The sequence below is a fragment of the Dryas octopetala genome, chromosome 6 (assembly GCF_963921425.1).
Source record: "Dryas octopetala chromosome 6, drDryOcto1.1, whole genome shotgun sequence".
Classification (NCBI taxonomy): Eukaryota; Viridiplantae; Streptophyta; class Magnoliopsida; order Rosales; family Rosaceae; genus Dryas; species Dryas octopetala.
Window position 1 is genome coordinate 17117577 of NC_141371.1, and position 14601 is coordinate 17132177.

A 14601-nucleotide genomic window follows, 5' to 3' on the forward strand; every position below is an offset into this window, starting at 1 on the left:
TGCGCATTTGGAGGGTGCAAAGCTTGATGGTGCCCATTTTGCTTGAAGGAAAAGATGACACAGGGGTGGTGTGATGGTGCACTACTTGCTAAGGCTGAGGCTATTAGGGATAATCTTGCTTGGTTTGTGCAGCACGTTAATGCTTTTTTTTTTTTTTTTTTGTGTGTGTGTAACAGTAGCATTGATGATGTCTATGAAATCTATATAGAATACATATCAGACTTTTTAGATGGTTGACAATCTGTTAATATGAATCACCTTCATTTTTCTAAGTACAACGAATATTGAGAATCGAAGTTTAGATCAATAGTTGAATGAAATGTCTATTTAGTCGATGCATATGTTTAGTCAAGTATCTTGTAATTTGTATCTATCACTTAGGATCAATTAAAATAGAATGGGAAATTATTAAACTCAAACCAATAAATAAATTGAACAATAAGATAGGAATACAAAGAACTTAAAATGTCCACTATATCATAATGGGTACAACCAAAACGATCTTACCAAATCTAAGAAATAAGACTTCAACAACTACAAGAGAGAATACAAAGAACAACAAACACTTCATCGATCAAGGTGCTAGTAAAGGAACACTAAAGGAGAAACCACCTCACTTCTCTCTCACAGTACTCTCTCTCTCTCTCACAATCACACTCTCTCTCTCATAATCACACTCTCTCATTGTTTGAGTAGTGGTACACGGATGAAGTCCTTGGCTTAATTGCTTGATGCCAATAGGCAGCAAGACACCTCCTTAATACAGTTTGAAAGTCCAAAAGACTTATTTACCTCCCAATGCAAACGACTCACTTGCATGGAAATGCAAGAGTAATCATGCTCCAGCTAGCCGTTAAACTTGCATGAATGGAATATCTGGAATAGTGTATTTACTCCAAACATCCCCAGCCAACGTTTCATTTGCATTGAATGAATGAATCATTCACCATCTATAATTAATGTGCTTGGAATTCGAAGAGCCACATAACGTACTCATGGGCTGAAATTCCAACACACTTATATAAGGGAGTGTGACAAATTACTTTCTTTTCAAGTTGCAACTCACCAGTCCACTAGTTAAAGTTAAAAGCAGTAGGGTTTTTTTTCACAGCAATGTCCAAGGACTCAAATGGCTCCTCTCTGGTTCGGCTCAACATCGGAGGAAAAAAGTTTTGCACTACTGTTGATACCTTAACTCAGCGGGAGCCCAATTCAATGCTTGCTGCAATGTTCAGTGGACGTTTATACCGTGTGTTCAGATCCTGAAACTGGGTACGTTTTTATTGATAGAGATGGTAAATATTTTCGATACATTCTTAATTGGTTAAGAAATGGTGTTGTTCCCACTATGGAAGATCTGAAATATTTAGAACTTCTATTAGAGGCAGAATACTATCAACTGCTTGAGTTAAAAGCTGGAATACATGCTCTTGTAAACAAGAGGAAGAATGATGAAAAGTTGGGTACAGATTTAACATGTACTGGTATAATAAAGTGTAAGCAGTCGAATGAGACACTCAAGTTTAGAGGTCTTAATCTTTCTGGCCTTGACCTTTCAAAATTAGACCTCTCAATGGTAGACTTCAGCTATGCATGTCTGAAAAATGTGTGTTTCTCGAGTTCTAATATTCAAGGTTCGATTTTTAAACATGCGGATGCTGAGGGTGCCTTCTTTGACAATGCACTTGGTGGAGCTATTCTTGGTTCTGTTAATCTGGAAGGTGCAAATCTTTGTAGTACTTCATTTGCTGGAGCTATGCTTATGTATGCAAATCTTCGTGATGCTTATTTTGCTGCAGCTAATCTTTACTCAGCAAATCTAGATGCTGCGTGTTTGGTGGAATGTAGCTTTTACAAAGCAGACTTAAGTTATGCAAAACTGCATGGTGTTGATCTTAGAAATGCTAATTTAGAGGGTGCTATTCAAAAATATGCGAAATTGAAGAGGGCCAAGGTGACTAATATTAATGTGAAAGATGCTTATTTTGAACAAGTTTGTTTTGATAGAGGTTATATTACAAGTGGTTATTAATTAGCATTAATTGTAATTAGTTCAGTTAGTTAGTTTGCTGAGCTGTCAAGTTGATTAGTTTAGTTGTTAGCTTTGTTATAACAGTAACAGTTATGCCTTTCATTATGCAGTGTATATAAGTCTTGCACTAGTCACTGTACGAACATATACTGAAATACATAAAACACTTTCCTCTTCCTTCTTTACTTTCTCTCTCAAATTCTTTGCTTTCTCTGTTCGCTTTCTTCATCATCTTTAACAGTACAAGCTTTGCTATCATGGTATCAGAGCAGTAGAGGCTCACGCCATTAACGATCCACTGCTTTGCTTCGTATTCTCTCTCTGAATCTGGTGATCTTTACTTCATTCTATTTCTTCTTCGTTATCTCAAAGATTTTTTGATTTCTCTGCTTTGATTTGGGTTCTTGATTATTGCGAAACCCTAGAATTGTCATTTCTCTTCGTTTTCTCTAATTCTTGGTGCTGTACTATCATTCTTGATTTGGATTCCTGCGTTATTTTCTTTAGATCTTGAAAGTCATCTACTTTCTTGCTTCCTCTGCTTCCTCTACTTTCTTGCTTCCTTCGTTTCATTTTCCTCTCTGTGCTCTTGAAATCTTGATAATGGCTGCTTCAATTTCTCTTTTATCCAATGTTTGTAACCTTGTGACTGTGAGACTTGATGACTCAAATTTCATTACATGGAATTTTCAACTCCAATCTCTGCTTGAAGGTCATGACCTTCTGGGGTTCATTGATGGCTCTATTCAATGTCCCTTTCAATTTGTAATTACCGATGAGGGTGGTATCACTCCTGAGGTTTCCTCTGAGTACAAAGAATGGAAGAAGGCTGATAGAGCTCTTATCTCTCTGATTACTGCAACTTTGTCTCCTGATGCACTCACTTATGTTGTTGGGAGCAAGTCTGCTCGTGAAGTTTGGTTAAATCTTAAGAAACGGTATTCCACAGTGTCTCGTGCAAGTATAATGCAACTAAAGACTAACATTCAGACCATCCAAAAAGGTAGTGACTCCATTGATGAGTACCTCAAGCGTGTCAAGACAGCTAGAGACCAATTGTCTGCTTTTGGTGTTACTATGGCTGATGAGGATATTGTGATTATCACATTGAATGGTCTACCTCCAGAGTTTCATACCATTAAAACTGTGGTTAAAGCTCGTGAAACTCCAATTACTATGCAAGAATTTCGAGCTCAGCTTCTTGCAGCTGAAGAAGATATTAATTTTGCTGCTCGATTCTTACCTGTTCAGCCCCTTCCAGCTATGATTGCTCAGGCTGGACACGGTTCTTTCATGGCAGGTTCTCATGGATCTCCACCATCTTATGCTTCATATGGGTATTCTGTTCATCATAATGGCTCTCAATCTTATCGAGGCCGAGGTCGAGGTAGACACTCTACTAACTTCAGGTCTTATAATCATGGTAATGGGAGGAACTATGGAAGGAATCAATCCTATAATCACTCTTATACCAGTTATAATCATTCTGGTCCTGGAATTCTTAGTCAGCCTGGGTCTATCACACAAGGGTTTCATGGTGGTCATGATGCTTCTGGAAGTGGTGCTTCTTCTACACATCATGCATCTTCTTCTTATCAAGTCCGGGAATGTCACATTTGTGGCAAAAGAGGCCATACTGCTGAGTACTGCTATCAGAGGGTTCCTCCACAGGAATGTCACATTTGTGGCAAAAGAGGTCATACTGCTGAATACTGCTATCATAGGGTTCCTCCACAAGATTCTCCTTCATCTGATGTCATCTGGCAATGTCAAATTTGTTCTAAGAAGGGCCATACAGCCTTGGACTGTTATCATCGAGCTAACTTCTCTTTTCAAGGCCAAGGTCCATCAACCACACTTCAAGCCATAACTGCCACTTATGATCCTCCATCACATGAGCCTGAGTTTTGGATCGCTGATTCTGGTGCTTCTAATCACATGACTGCTGATCTCTCCAAATTGTCTTTGGTCACTCCATTTACAAGCAATACGTCAGTTACTGTGGGCAGTGGCGAAGGGTTAGATATCAAGAATATTGGCTACACTTCCATTTGTTCTCATACTACTCATCCTTTGCATCTCTCTAATGTTTTTCATGTTCCTAAGCTTGCTGCTAATCTACTTTCAGTCAATCAACTCTGTCGAGATAATCAATGTCGAATTACTTTTGATGATCACTCTTTTGTTATACAGGACAAGCACACAGGGAGGCTCCTCTACCAAGGCTTGAGTAGCAACGGCTTATATCCACTGCCATGTTCCCTTTCCTCTTATCAATCCAACACTCCACCTACAGCATTTCTTGGCAAACAAGTACAATCTTCTCTTTGGCACAACAGATTAGGTCACCCTGCAGCTGATATTGTTGCCAAAGTCTTGTCAATACATCAAATCTCTTTTTCATCTTCTAATTCTGTACCATTGTGTCATTCCTGTATTTCTGGAAAAATGTCCAAGTTGCCTTTTTCTTTGTCATCCACACAATCTGTCATTCCCTTTAGTGTTGTACATTCTGATGTTTGGGGTCCAGCTCCTTGTATTTCCATCGAGGGATATAGATATTATGTCTCTTTTGTTGATGAATGTACAAGGTTTACTTGGATTTTTCCAATGATAAATAAATCAGAAGTTTACTCTATTTTTGTTCGCTTTCATGCCTTTGTTTCTACTCAATTTTCAGCTTCTATTAAAACCTTTCAATCTGATGGTGGTGGGGAGTATACTTCAAAATTGTTTCAACAATTTTTGGCTCAACATGGCATCATGCATCACTTATCTTGTCCACACACACCTGAACAAAATGGCCTAGCTGAAAGAAAACATAGGCATATTGTTGAAACTGCCATTACCTTATTATCCACAGCTTCTTTGCCATCTTCATTCTGGTTTTATGCCTGCTCAACTTCCATTTACCTTATTAATCGTATGCCTTGTAAAGGTCTCGGATTTAAATCTCCTTATGAGGTTCTTCTTGGCCAACTGCCTTCCATTTCTCATCTTCGCACATTTGGCTGTGCTTGCTTCCCTTTACTAAAACCTTACAATATTAATAAACTGCAACCCAAATCTCAAATTTGTGTTTTTCTTGGGTATGCTGCTGGTTACAAAGGCTACTTGTGTTATGATCTCAAGTCTAAAAGGTTATATATCTCCCGACATGTTCTTTTTGATGAGGGTGTCTTTCCTTATGTTACTCAGTCCATTTCTTCTCCCTTATCTTCACTGTCACCTTCTCAGTCACTGTCTTCTCCTATCATTGTTTCTATTTCTCCACCATTATTACACACTCCTTCTCCTACTTTAAGTGTCTCTCTTTCTCAGTCCTCTCTTGCCATGGATAATGCTGAGGCTACTCATGCTACCATCCCTTCCTCTCATGTGCTTGTTCCTGCAGCCGAGCTATCATCTCCTTCTTCTCCAGCTAGTTCCCCGGCGGTTGCTACATCAGAGTTATCTCCTTTAGTTCAGTCTTCACCAGCCTTATCTGGTTCTTCCCTGGCTGATTTCCCTGCTCCTACTTCTTCTACAGTTCCTTGTGGTTCTATTTTACCACTACCTTTTGGCAATACACATTCTATGCAAACAAGGAGTAAGTCTGGTATAATTAAGCCTAAGGCCTTCTCAGCTAAGCCTCAGGTTGATCTTACACAGGTTGAACCTACCACCTATACTTCAGCCTCTCGAATTTCTGTTTGGCAGCAGGCTATGCAGGAGGAATACGATGCCTTACAAACTCAGGGTACTTGGAGCTTGGTTCCTCCTCCTCCTCATCGAAATATTGTTGGTTGTAAATGGGTTTATAGAGTGAAGAGAAACCCAGATGGTTCTATTGCTCGACACAAGGCCCGGTTGGTTGCTAAAGGTTATAGTCAAGAACCTGGTCTTGACTTTGACGAAACCTTTAGTCCAGTAGTGAAACATGCTACTGTTCGCTTGATCTTGGCCTTGGCTGCTCAATGTAAGTGGAAATTGAAGCAATTAGATGTGAAAAATGCTTTTCTGCATGGTCTTCTTCATGAGGAGGTTTACATGTCTCAACCTCAAGGCTTTGTCAATTCTCAGCATCCCTCTTATGTCTGCAAGTTACAAAAATCTTTGTATGGGTTAAAGCAAGCTCCCCGGGCATGGCATGAACGATTCACTAGTCATCTTCCAGGTTTGGGATTTCATACTTCTTATGCTGATTCGTCCCTGTTTGTTCGATGTAAAGGGAACACCATAGTCATCCTCTTACTGTATGTGGATGATATCATCCTTACTGGCAATGATGCTACTGCCATCCAAGATATCACTGATCAGTTGTCTGCTAAATTTGATATGAAAGACCTTGGTGATTTGAGTTACTTTCTTGGATTGCATATTCACTCTACAACTCAAGGTTTGTTTGTCAATCAACATAAATATGCTAAGGATTTGTTACACAAAGCTGGTATGTCTGCATGCAAACCGTGTTCTTCTCCCTGTCTTCCTCATCTCAAATTGCTTAAAACTGATGGTGCACTTCTCTCTGATCCTAGTCATTATAGAAGCATTGTTGGAGGACTTCAGTACTTGACTTTTACCCGGCCAGACATTGCTTTTGCTGTCAACACAGCTTGTCAGTTCATGCAATCTCCCACTGACTTACATCTTAAATTTGTTCATCGTATCTTGCGTTATCTGCAAGGTACCATTGATTTTGGGATTCATTTTAAGCCTAGTTCATTGTCTCTATCTGCTTATAGTGATGCTGACTGGGGTGGAGAACCTGATGACCGTAGGTCTACTACTGGATTTGTTATTTTCCTTGGCTCAAACCCCATCTCATGGTCTTCTAAACGTCAGCATACAGTGTCTCGTTCTTCGACTGAAGCTGAGTATCGTGCTATGGCTATCACAGCTGCAGAGGTTGCTTGGCTGCGTCAGCTTCTCTGTGATCTTCGGGTTTTTCTGCCTTCTCCTCCAGTCATGTATTGTGATAATGTCTCCGCAATGGCTCTCTCCTCCAATCCCGTCTGTCATTCTAAAGCAAAACACATAGAGATCGACTGTCACTTTGTGCGTGAACGGGTTACTCGGGGAGATATCATTCTTGAATATTTACCTACCACTGAACAGTTAGCTGATGCCCTCACCAAAGGGCTATCTTCACCTCATCTTCGTTTTCTTCGCAACAATCTCATGCTTGGGCCATCCCAGCATGAGCTTGAGGGAGGGTGATAGAGGTTATATTACAAGTGGTTATTAATTAGCATTAATTGTAATTAGTTCAGTTAGTTAGTTTGCTGAGCTGTCAAGTTGATTAGTTTAGCTGTTAGCTTTGTTATAACAGTAACAGTTATGCCTTTCATTATGCAGTGTATATAAGTCTTGCACTAGTCACTGTACGAACATATACTGAAATACATAAAACACTTTCCTCTTCCTTCTTTACTTTCTCTCTCAAATTCTTTGCTTTCTCTGTTCGCTTTCTTCATCATCTTTAACAGTACAAGCTTTGCTATCATGTTTAGAAGGTGTGGATCTTCAACTTTTGAATGGGGCAAGGCTTGTTGATGTTGATATGGGTCGTGGGGTTATATGGTCGAACTAATTCCATCTTTTATCAAACCAATTTTTATTCAGAAGAGTGTAATGCCCAAATTCGACTTATCATCCTACCGATCGATCCACTCTATCGGTAAAGGATATTATGATAATTAAGCACTGAGACATTCTATCAGTACTGTAATCATCTTTGAAGAGTCAATTTAATTTCATGTTTTTTCTTTAACGAATTTTACTTAGTTTGGGTTTAATTTTCTTCTTTTATTTTTCTCCAAAAAATTGGGTTTCACTTTGTTTTATTTGTACGCTACTGAATTGATATGCTAAACACGAGGCGCTTGGGTAAACTGTGGTCAATCTTGCCTTTATTATTCTTTAAAAATTGGGTAATGCTAGGTGCACCACCTCTCTTTTTTTTGGGCAAGAGTAGGTGTACCACCTCTCCGATCATGTTAAATCATTGGGTCACAAGAGCAATCAAAAGAATTCCTTTGCCAGTGCACCACAAAAAGTCTTATAACTCCAAAATGGAAATACACTGGATTTCAACACAGATAAGAAAAAAATATTTTCTCATCATATTACTCAGTCAAATTCCCTTAATCACAAGTTGTTTAATTAGCCAAGTTCTTCCATTCACCTCTGCATTTTCTTATCAATGAGAACTGTAAAGAAAAAATCTGATAACTCTCTGTTCTGAATCAAGGAAGGCAAAAATACAAATAATAATGTGTCAAACCTTTTACTTAGAAATCAGTGACTTGCTCAAGTTTACGAGCCTGAAAAAATTTGCAGCGCCCTTTTCCACTTGATTCAATTTCTTCACTCTTTCTCTTGGATGTTGTGACACCAAAATTGCTTAATTTCAATTGCCGCTTGCCATTACTACTGCTAGAACCATCTTCATCATTGGCTTCCCTATGAAAATAATCAAAGATCCAAATCGGAAGTAAATTGGCATATCCAAGAATTTCAATCTGTCTGTGGCGGGCAGAAAAAAATAATAATAATTCTGTCTAGTTGATGAAAAAGAAGGTGGGGAAATGAATTGTTGACAAATCCAAAATAAAATGCATACATCTGCACATGCTTGAATAAAAGTTTGCTGTATAATCACTGAACAATACGAACAGGACAAAAACCATGTTTAGTAATTGAAATTACCACCTCTTTAGTGATAACTGGTTCTTATTTTCTGCTCAGTTTAGTTTTCCATGAAGAGAGGAAGAAGAGAATTACAACTTGTTTAGAAGGGACCATTGATGTATCACACAATCCACATCACACAACTAAAATGTGTTTCTAGTATAAGATAAAGCTAGGAGGAAGTAAAAGGAGAGAAGAAGAGAGTTTTTGAGAGAGAAAAATGAAGAGAATATGTTTTCCTTTTCCTTTTGGTACTACCGTGTATTAATATTTAATGGGTATCTACAAAAGTTACAAAACTAAAAATCTCTGATTCTCATATTTCAAAACATAATATAACACTTACCACAAGTTGGTGAATAGATTAACTCTCATGGCCAGCTTGTATACAACAGAATGAGAAAACCTACTACCACAACCCTGTATATATTGGCCAACTATTCTGATTTCAAAAAGGGCATGCAAATCAATCCTTCACTCATCTTCTCCCTTGATCATGCCTTTAAACTTCAATATTTCTTGTTCAATCGTTTTCAACTTAATGATGAGCAATATGATATCAGCCTTATTATCACTGTATAGTATCAAGACCCTCAACACTGTCACCGACAATTCCCAACTCATTCATCATCATTTAAGCCACGGAAGCACACAAATTCCATGCGTCATAGCATTGTATTCAGCATCTACATTGGATATAGCAAACACAGGTTGTTCCTTGCTTCTCCAAGACACTAGATTCCCCTCAATGAATGTGCAATAACCCAAGGTAGTCGTCTATCACCAATTGCACTTGCCTAGTCGGCATCAAAGCATCACCTTGTTTCCCCACATCTTTACTTTTAAGACTGAGAAATGCTTGAGCTTCACAAAGTGCCTCACCCCTTACGTGTCCATTTACTGGAGAGGCAGACTTCGTACATGCAATACAAGATGAGGATCGACGCAAGGAAGAAATAAGATTTCATTAGTGCTATTTGAGAGTTGGTGGGAATCAGATTATGATCAACACTGGGAAGGCTTCAAATTCATGAGGGGTTACATAAAAAGGGGATAATAACAAAGTGTTTGGGGAAGTGAATAAAGAAAAGGATGTGGAGGTTAAATTAAAGGCGTTACATGGAAAGGAGGAAAGATATGGTTTAGGCCCTACTACTATTATTTAATATTTTTTATTGTTAGCACTGCATAATGTTTTCCATCATAGATAATTTAGACATACTATTTTATAACTGAAGCATCACTGCACTGGTTTAGGGTTTCTAGAAATTTTATTCAAATTTTCATATTTTAAAGAAAAACTCTGTTGTTTCCATTAGCTTTACCAATATTTCTCCTAATATCAATATTTCCACCGATAGGTCTGTAAATCCGGACAACCAATATTTGCACAGATATCATCAAAAATGACTCATGCATGACCCTGTCTAGAATACAGAATAAGAACAAGCACACTCCATACAGATTTAACAAAAACACTATATATGTGCAGGTAAATACACAAAATGAACTTCTACTAAACAGATTGTGATAGAAGTTGCTGAGAAATGCAGGACTGACCATACGACTTCAACGATGTCTTTGAAATAGGGAGTGCATGTACCCCAGCTGAAACGGACCAATGATGGGAACCCAAATACTGAGTGTTTGTGACCTTGCAACCAGGCCTTGGTATCTGGATCTGGGAGATAAAACCATAACCATACTCCTCATGGTATAGTAACCATATGATGCTTACAAAGTTATTTATAAAATATAAAAAGAGGCATAAACTATTCACCTCCAGGATATCCAGAACCAAAGTTTTTGTGCAAATCCTCAGTTGTTTCATCAAGCACCCATTCCCGCAAGGCTCTGTCTCTTGTGACCTGCGCATGATATGAATGAAAGTTAAAATTAATGCGTCCTCCAGGGACTTCCAGTGTGGAGTTCCACAAGGGCAAGGTAATTACTTTGGCAACGATGCTTGCTCCACTGACAACCGGATAAAGGCTATCAGCCTTCTTTGCAACCACAAACTTGACAGAAGGGAATCTTTCAGACAGTTTAGCTCTATACTTATCAGCATCCCCCACTGTATCCACGTAAACCTGAAATATATAAATTTGTAAATTTTTTGTAGGTTTTCACCTTTCAAACATAATCTAACATTATCAAATGACTGGTTCAAAAAGCATCCCAATGTTTCCAAGAAACTATTTGATTGTGATGAATTTTTTGTGGGATCTTCTTCTGAGGCTTGCACATGAAATAGGACATTGAAGAAAAAGTACAAAAAGAAAGAGAAGGAAAGGGTTGCCATAAGATTGGGAAACAACAGAAACTGCATGGTTAAGTTAGGATTTTATATACAAATAAGTTCGCACCAGGAGAACTTACCTTATAGATTCCTTTTCTTTTTTTTTAACATACAAAAATATTTGTTAAGGTTTTTAAGAAAAGTATACCAATTCAAGCGCATTCACTTCATTGTCTCACGTTACTTTTGTTCTACTTCTTTTTTTTTAATTAAATATTCTTTGTACACTATCACTTAGTAATCTAAAGATTGATCCTATGACAGTATCTACATGTTTCTCCTTCAAATGGCTTCTGATACCATAATGGCAAACTGTTAGCCTGATAACCCAAGAACTCAATGCAGCAAACTATTTTTTATCTCACAATGTTTTGTGTATGGAATTAAGAATGTGCCTTCTCAGTTTTGTTCATCAAGAATGTGTAGCAAATGCAATTGAAAATTATTTGAGAGCTGAGACAGTCATTTATATAAATAAAGACTTGTAGATAACCAATAAACTTTGTAAGAAAGAAGGTGTTTACCTCAGTTAGTAAAACTCCCATGTTTAGTGCCTTAGTGATAAGGCCAATTGCAGAGTCATGTGATATCTCATTAAGGTTGATCTTATTTCTGTTTTGAAAAGAAACCAGAGAAATCAGGTAAGAACAGCTAACAAGTCATAGACAATAAAAAATATAAAAAAGTATCGATATTCTTCACTAACTTCTTTAGCATTTTAGCTGAAAGTTCCCTTGGATCTATGACATCAACAGCCCACCCAATTGATTCATTAGTCTTTAAATTCTCAAATAATTCCTCCCTCTTCTCTTCTTTCAGTGTCTTTGAATCTGCGGGAAACAAAACAGGATTAAAAACATGGGCGGGATGTGATTTCTGATGCCACATTGAGCAGTTAAGGAGCTCATAATTTCCAGGGAAGTGAAATTCACTCTAAAATACATAATGAGAGTCAACATCCCACATCTTCTCCTCAATTGAAGCACCACAGTGCAGCCACCAAGTAGAACTTTTCAGATGAAACAGCCATTTACCTAATTAATTGGTCCTAAGGAAGGTATCCCAAATGCATTTTTCTCTATATCATAAAACCAGAATATGGGTGCATGTAACACAAGTGTTAAATCAAATAATTTCATGTGAACTACGTTTACTAAGCCAATGCTTAGAACTAATTTCCGTAAATTGAAGACAACATTATAGTTCATAAGCATTAAGGCTTAGGTGATTTCATGCTTTTGATGTTTAAGTATTCCGATTTTTGTTCATATTAAAAGAACAAAAATCCATAGTCATCGATTATCTTAAGTAACCCAACCGGTATACGTGATGAATGATATGTACATGTATTCGAGAATGTGGAACAAAGCCACAACTCCTTCCCACATCTTCAAGCATGGCATGGTGTGGTTTGATAATTACAGAAAGGGTATTTAGAAATTACTTAAAAGAGTCTTAATGCTTGCTACATTGTCCCCTATTTAGGTGGCTGCTCAGTTTAAAAACTCATTTTGAGTAGCATTGACCAAAAGACTCGGTATTGACAGTTTTAATTCAAAATTCCAGAGCAATATCTCCAGGAATCACAGAAAATATTGATGCTTTCTTCAGTGTGAAACTAATCATGTTTAATATAAAATCCACTTTTTTACCTTTTTTTTTTTTTTTTTTTTGGAGTTTATTAGCTTAACAGCTAACAGAATGAAATCAATTGATTTCTTTGCATTTGTGTTTAAGTTCATTAGCATAGCAGTCAAATAATGAGATTGCATTGAAGACCCATCAAAGCATAACAATTTCTTTGTACATTCATAAACCCCAAAATACAATAGCATTTTCTTCAAGCCATGCAACAACTTTAACAGTCAACTATCAGATTAAAGCTAAAAATGAGTAAAGAAAAATGAAATTGATTTGGAAGCTAAACCTGCAAAGTTCAAAGAGGAGAGAGTCTTCTCGTACGAGCGAGCACAGTACAAGCATCCGTACACCATCGGCCCTAAAACGGGGCCTCGGCCGGCTTCATCGATGCCCATAATGCAAGGCTCGGAGGCCCATTGGGGCAGCGCAGCGTCCGATCCCATTCCAGTCAACCCTCTCTTTCTCTCTTCTCAGCTTTGAACGTGACCTAGCCCAGTGTCACAGTCCAATAAAATGTAAAGATCCATTTCAAAAGTTGCAAAATTTTATATCCCAGTTGCAAGAAAAGCTACAAGTGCAGTTGGGTTTCGAAAAAATGGCAGAGACACGAATTTGAGAGGAGAGGGTCTTACCACAATATTCACCATTCACCAATCACCCGCCCTAAAATAGTCTTAACTCGGCCCAAATTTTGATTGATTTTGAGATTAGGATTAGAGAACAGAGAAGAGCTTTAGAGGAGAGAGTTTAAGTGACTGTGAAAGCAATTGAAAATAATTGAATAAATATTGATAATTGAAGTTTAAAGCATGGAGTAAAATTTTAAATTTTGACAAAAATTAGTCAGAAACGACGAAAATTGCTATCAAAATACGAAAATTTTGAATAAAAACTTCATACATTGATAAAAAACATTGAAGAAACTAAATTATATAATAGGTTTTATATGATATAAAATAAATATAATGTGCGCTGAAAATATATACTGTTAAATAAAATTAGTATATTTTTTATACTTTATAATTTATACAATAAACCCTATATACTCTTTATATTCTATAATTTTTATACTAAACCTTATATATTCTATTTTCTTTAGAATATAATATAAGACATTATGGTTTATGCCATTATTAATTATTTTTTATATAGAAATGTATTAGGGTTTAGAGTTTAAAAAAACTAAACGAAATCCAAATTTTTTTTTCCAATTACCCAAAAGCCCCAAACCTCAATCAACCCTAAACCCCTTTTATTTTCTTCTCTCTTTTTTTTTTTTTTTCTTTCCTTTCTTTTCCTCTTGTGATTCTCTCTTCCAATCTTCCTTTGCTTTTTATAATGGGCCCCACGAATTAAGAATTTTTATGTTTAAGCAATTAAGCCTCCATCTATTTCAGTCAGACCAAACTCATCAGCAATTAAGCCGCTATCTATTTTTGGCAGCAGACCAAACTTATCAGAAAAACCAACATATCCTTCCTGAAACTTCCACTTTCGACCAGAACCACTGTCGCATCTCTTCTCTCTCCTCCTTCTCCCTATCCCTCCCATATCTCTCTCTCCTTCCCCGATTTCCCTCGCTTCCTCTTCTCCCTCCCCCATCTCTTCTCTCTCCTCCCTCCCTAATCACCCTCTGAATCTCTCTTTGATCTGACATCGGTGTGCCATTCGGCGACTAGGTCGTCTCGCCTGTTCCTCCTCTCTCTCCTACTGGTCTCTGCCTCCGAGTCGAAACTTTTGCCGAAATTTTGAGAATTACGGGAAATTTTGAAAATTTTCGCCGAAATCTGAGCAAAAATTGTTTGGTTTATTGTTAAAATTTCCATACCTTAAAAAAAAAAGAAATTTTCCAAAAATTTTGAAATTTTATACCTTGGTCTAAAGTATGTTAAGATAATCAGGGTTTTATAAATTAGCAAATTACATTTAAATCAATAAAATATTTTAATATTACATA

General features: G+C 37.3%; 2 protein-coding genes and 1 pseudogene across 3 annotated transcripts; 2 read left to right on the forward strand and 1 right to left on the reverse strand.

Annotated features, from left to right (window-relative positions):
* The first annotated feature begins 1113 nt into the window (after nucleotides 1-1113).
* Nucleotides 1114-3195, forward strand: LOC147282900 (uncharacterized; annotated as a pseudogene).
* LOC147282901 (uncharacterized) lies at nucleotides 3181-4409 on the forward strand. Its single transcript, XM_086249315.1, has 2 exons — nucleotides 3181-4050; nucleotides 4226-4409. The coding sequence occupies exons 1-2, from the start codon at nucleotides 3209-3211 to the stop codon at nucleotides 4260-4262; spliced, it is 879 nt and encodes a 292-aa protein (XP_086105441.1). The 5' UTR covers nucleotides 3181-3208; the 3' UTR covers nucleotides 4263-4409.
* Nucleotides 4410-8115: 3706 nt separating this feature from the next.
* On the reverse strand, nucleotides 8116-13388 carry LOC147282902 (Polynucleotidyl transferase, ribonuclease H-like superfamily protein). 2 transcript variants are annotated; one of them, XM_086247931.1, is made up of 8 exons: nucleotides 13277-13388; nucleotides 12931-13131; nucleotides 11710-11833; nucleotides 11528-11615; nucleotides 10657-10794; nucleotides 10485-10572; nucleotides 10265-10385; nucleotides 8116-8476 (listed from the first exon to the last, which is right to left on the reverse strand). In XM_086247931.1, exons 2-8 carry the CDS (start codon nucleotides 13085-13087, stop codon nucleotides 8305-8307), a joined length of 888 nt encoding a protein of 295 aa, XP_086104057.1. In that variant the 5' UTR covers nucleotides 13088-13131; nucleotides 13277-13388; the 3' UTR covers nucleotides 8116-8304. The 2 variants fall into 2 exon arrangements, with proteins under 2 accessions (XP_086104057.1, XP_086104056.1); XM_086247930.1 differs by lacking the exon at nucleotides 13277-13388 and having other exon boundaries at nucleotides 12931-13264.
* Between the last annotated feature and the right edge of the window lie 1213 nt (nucleotides 13389-14601).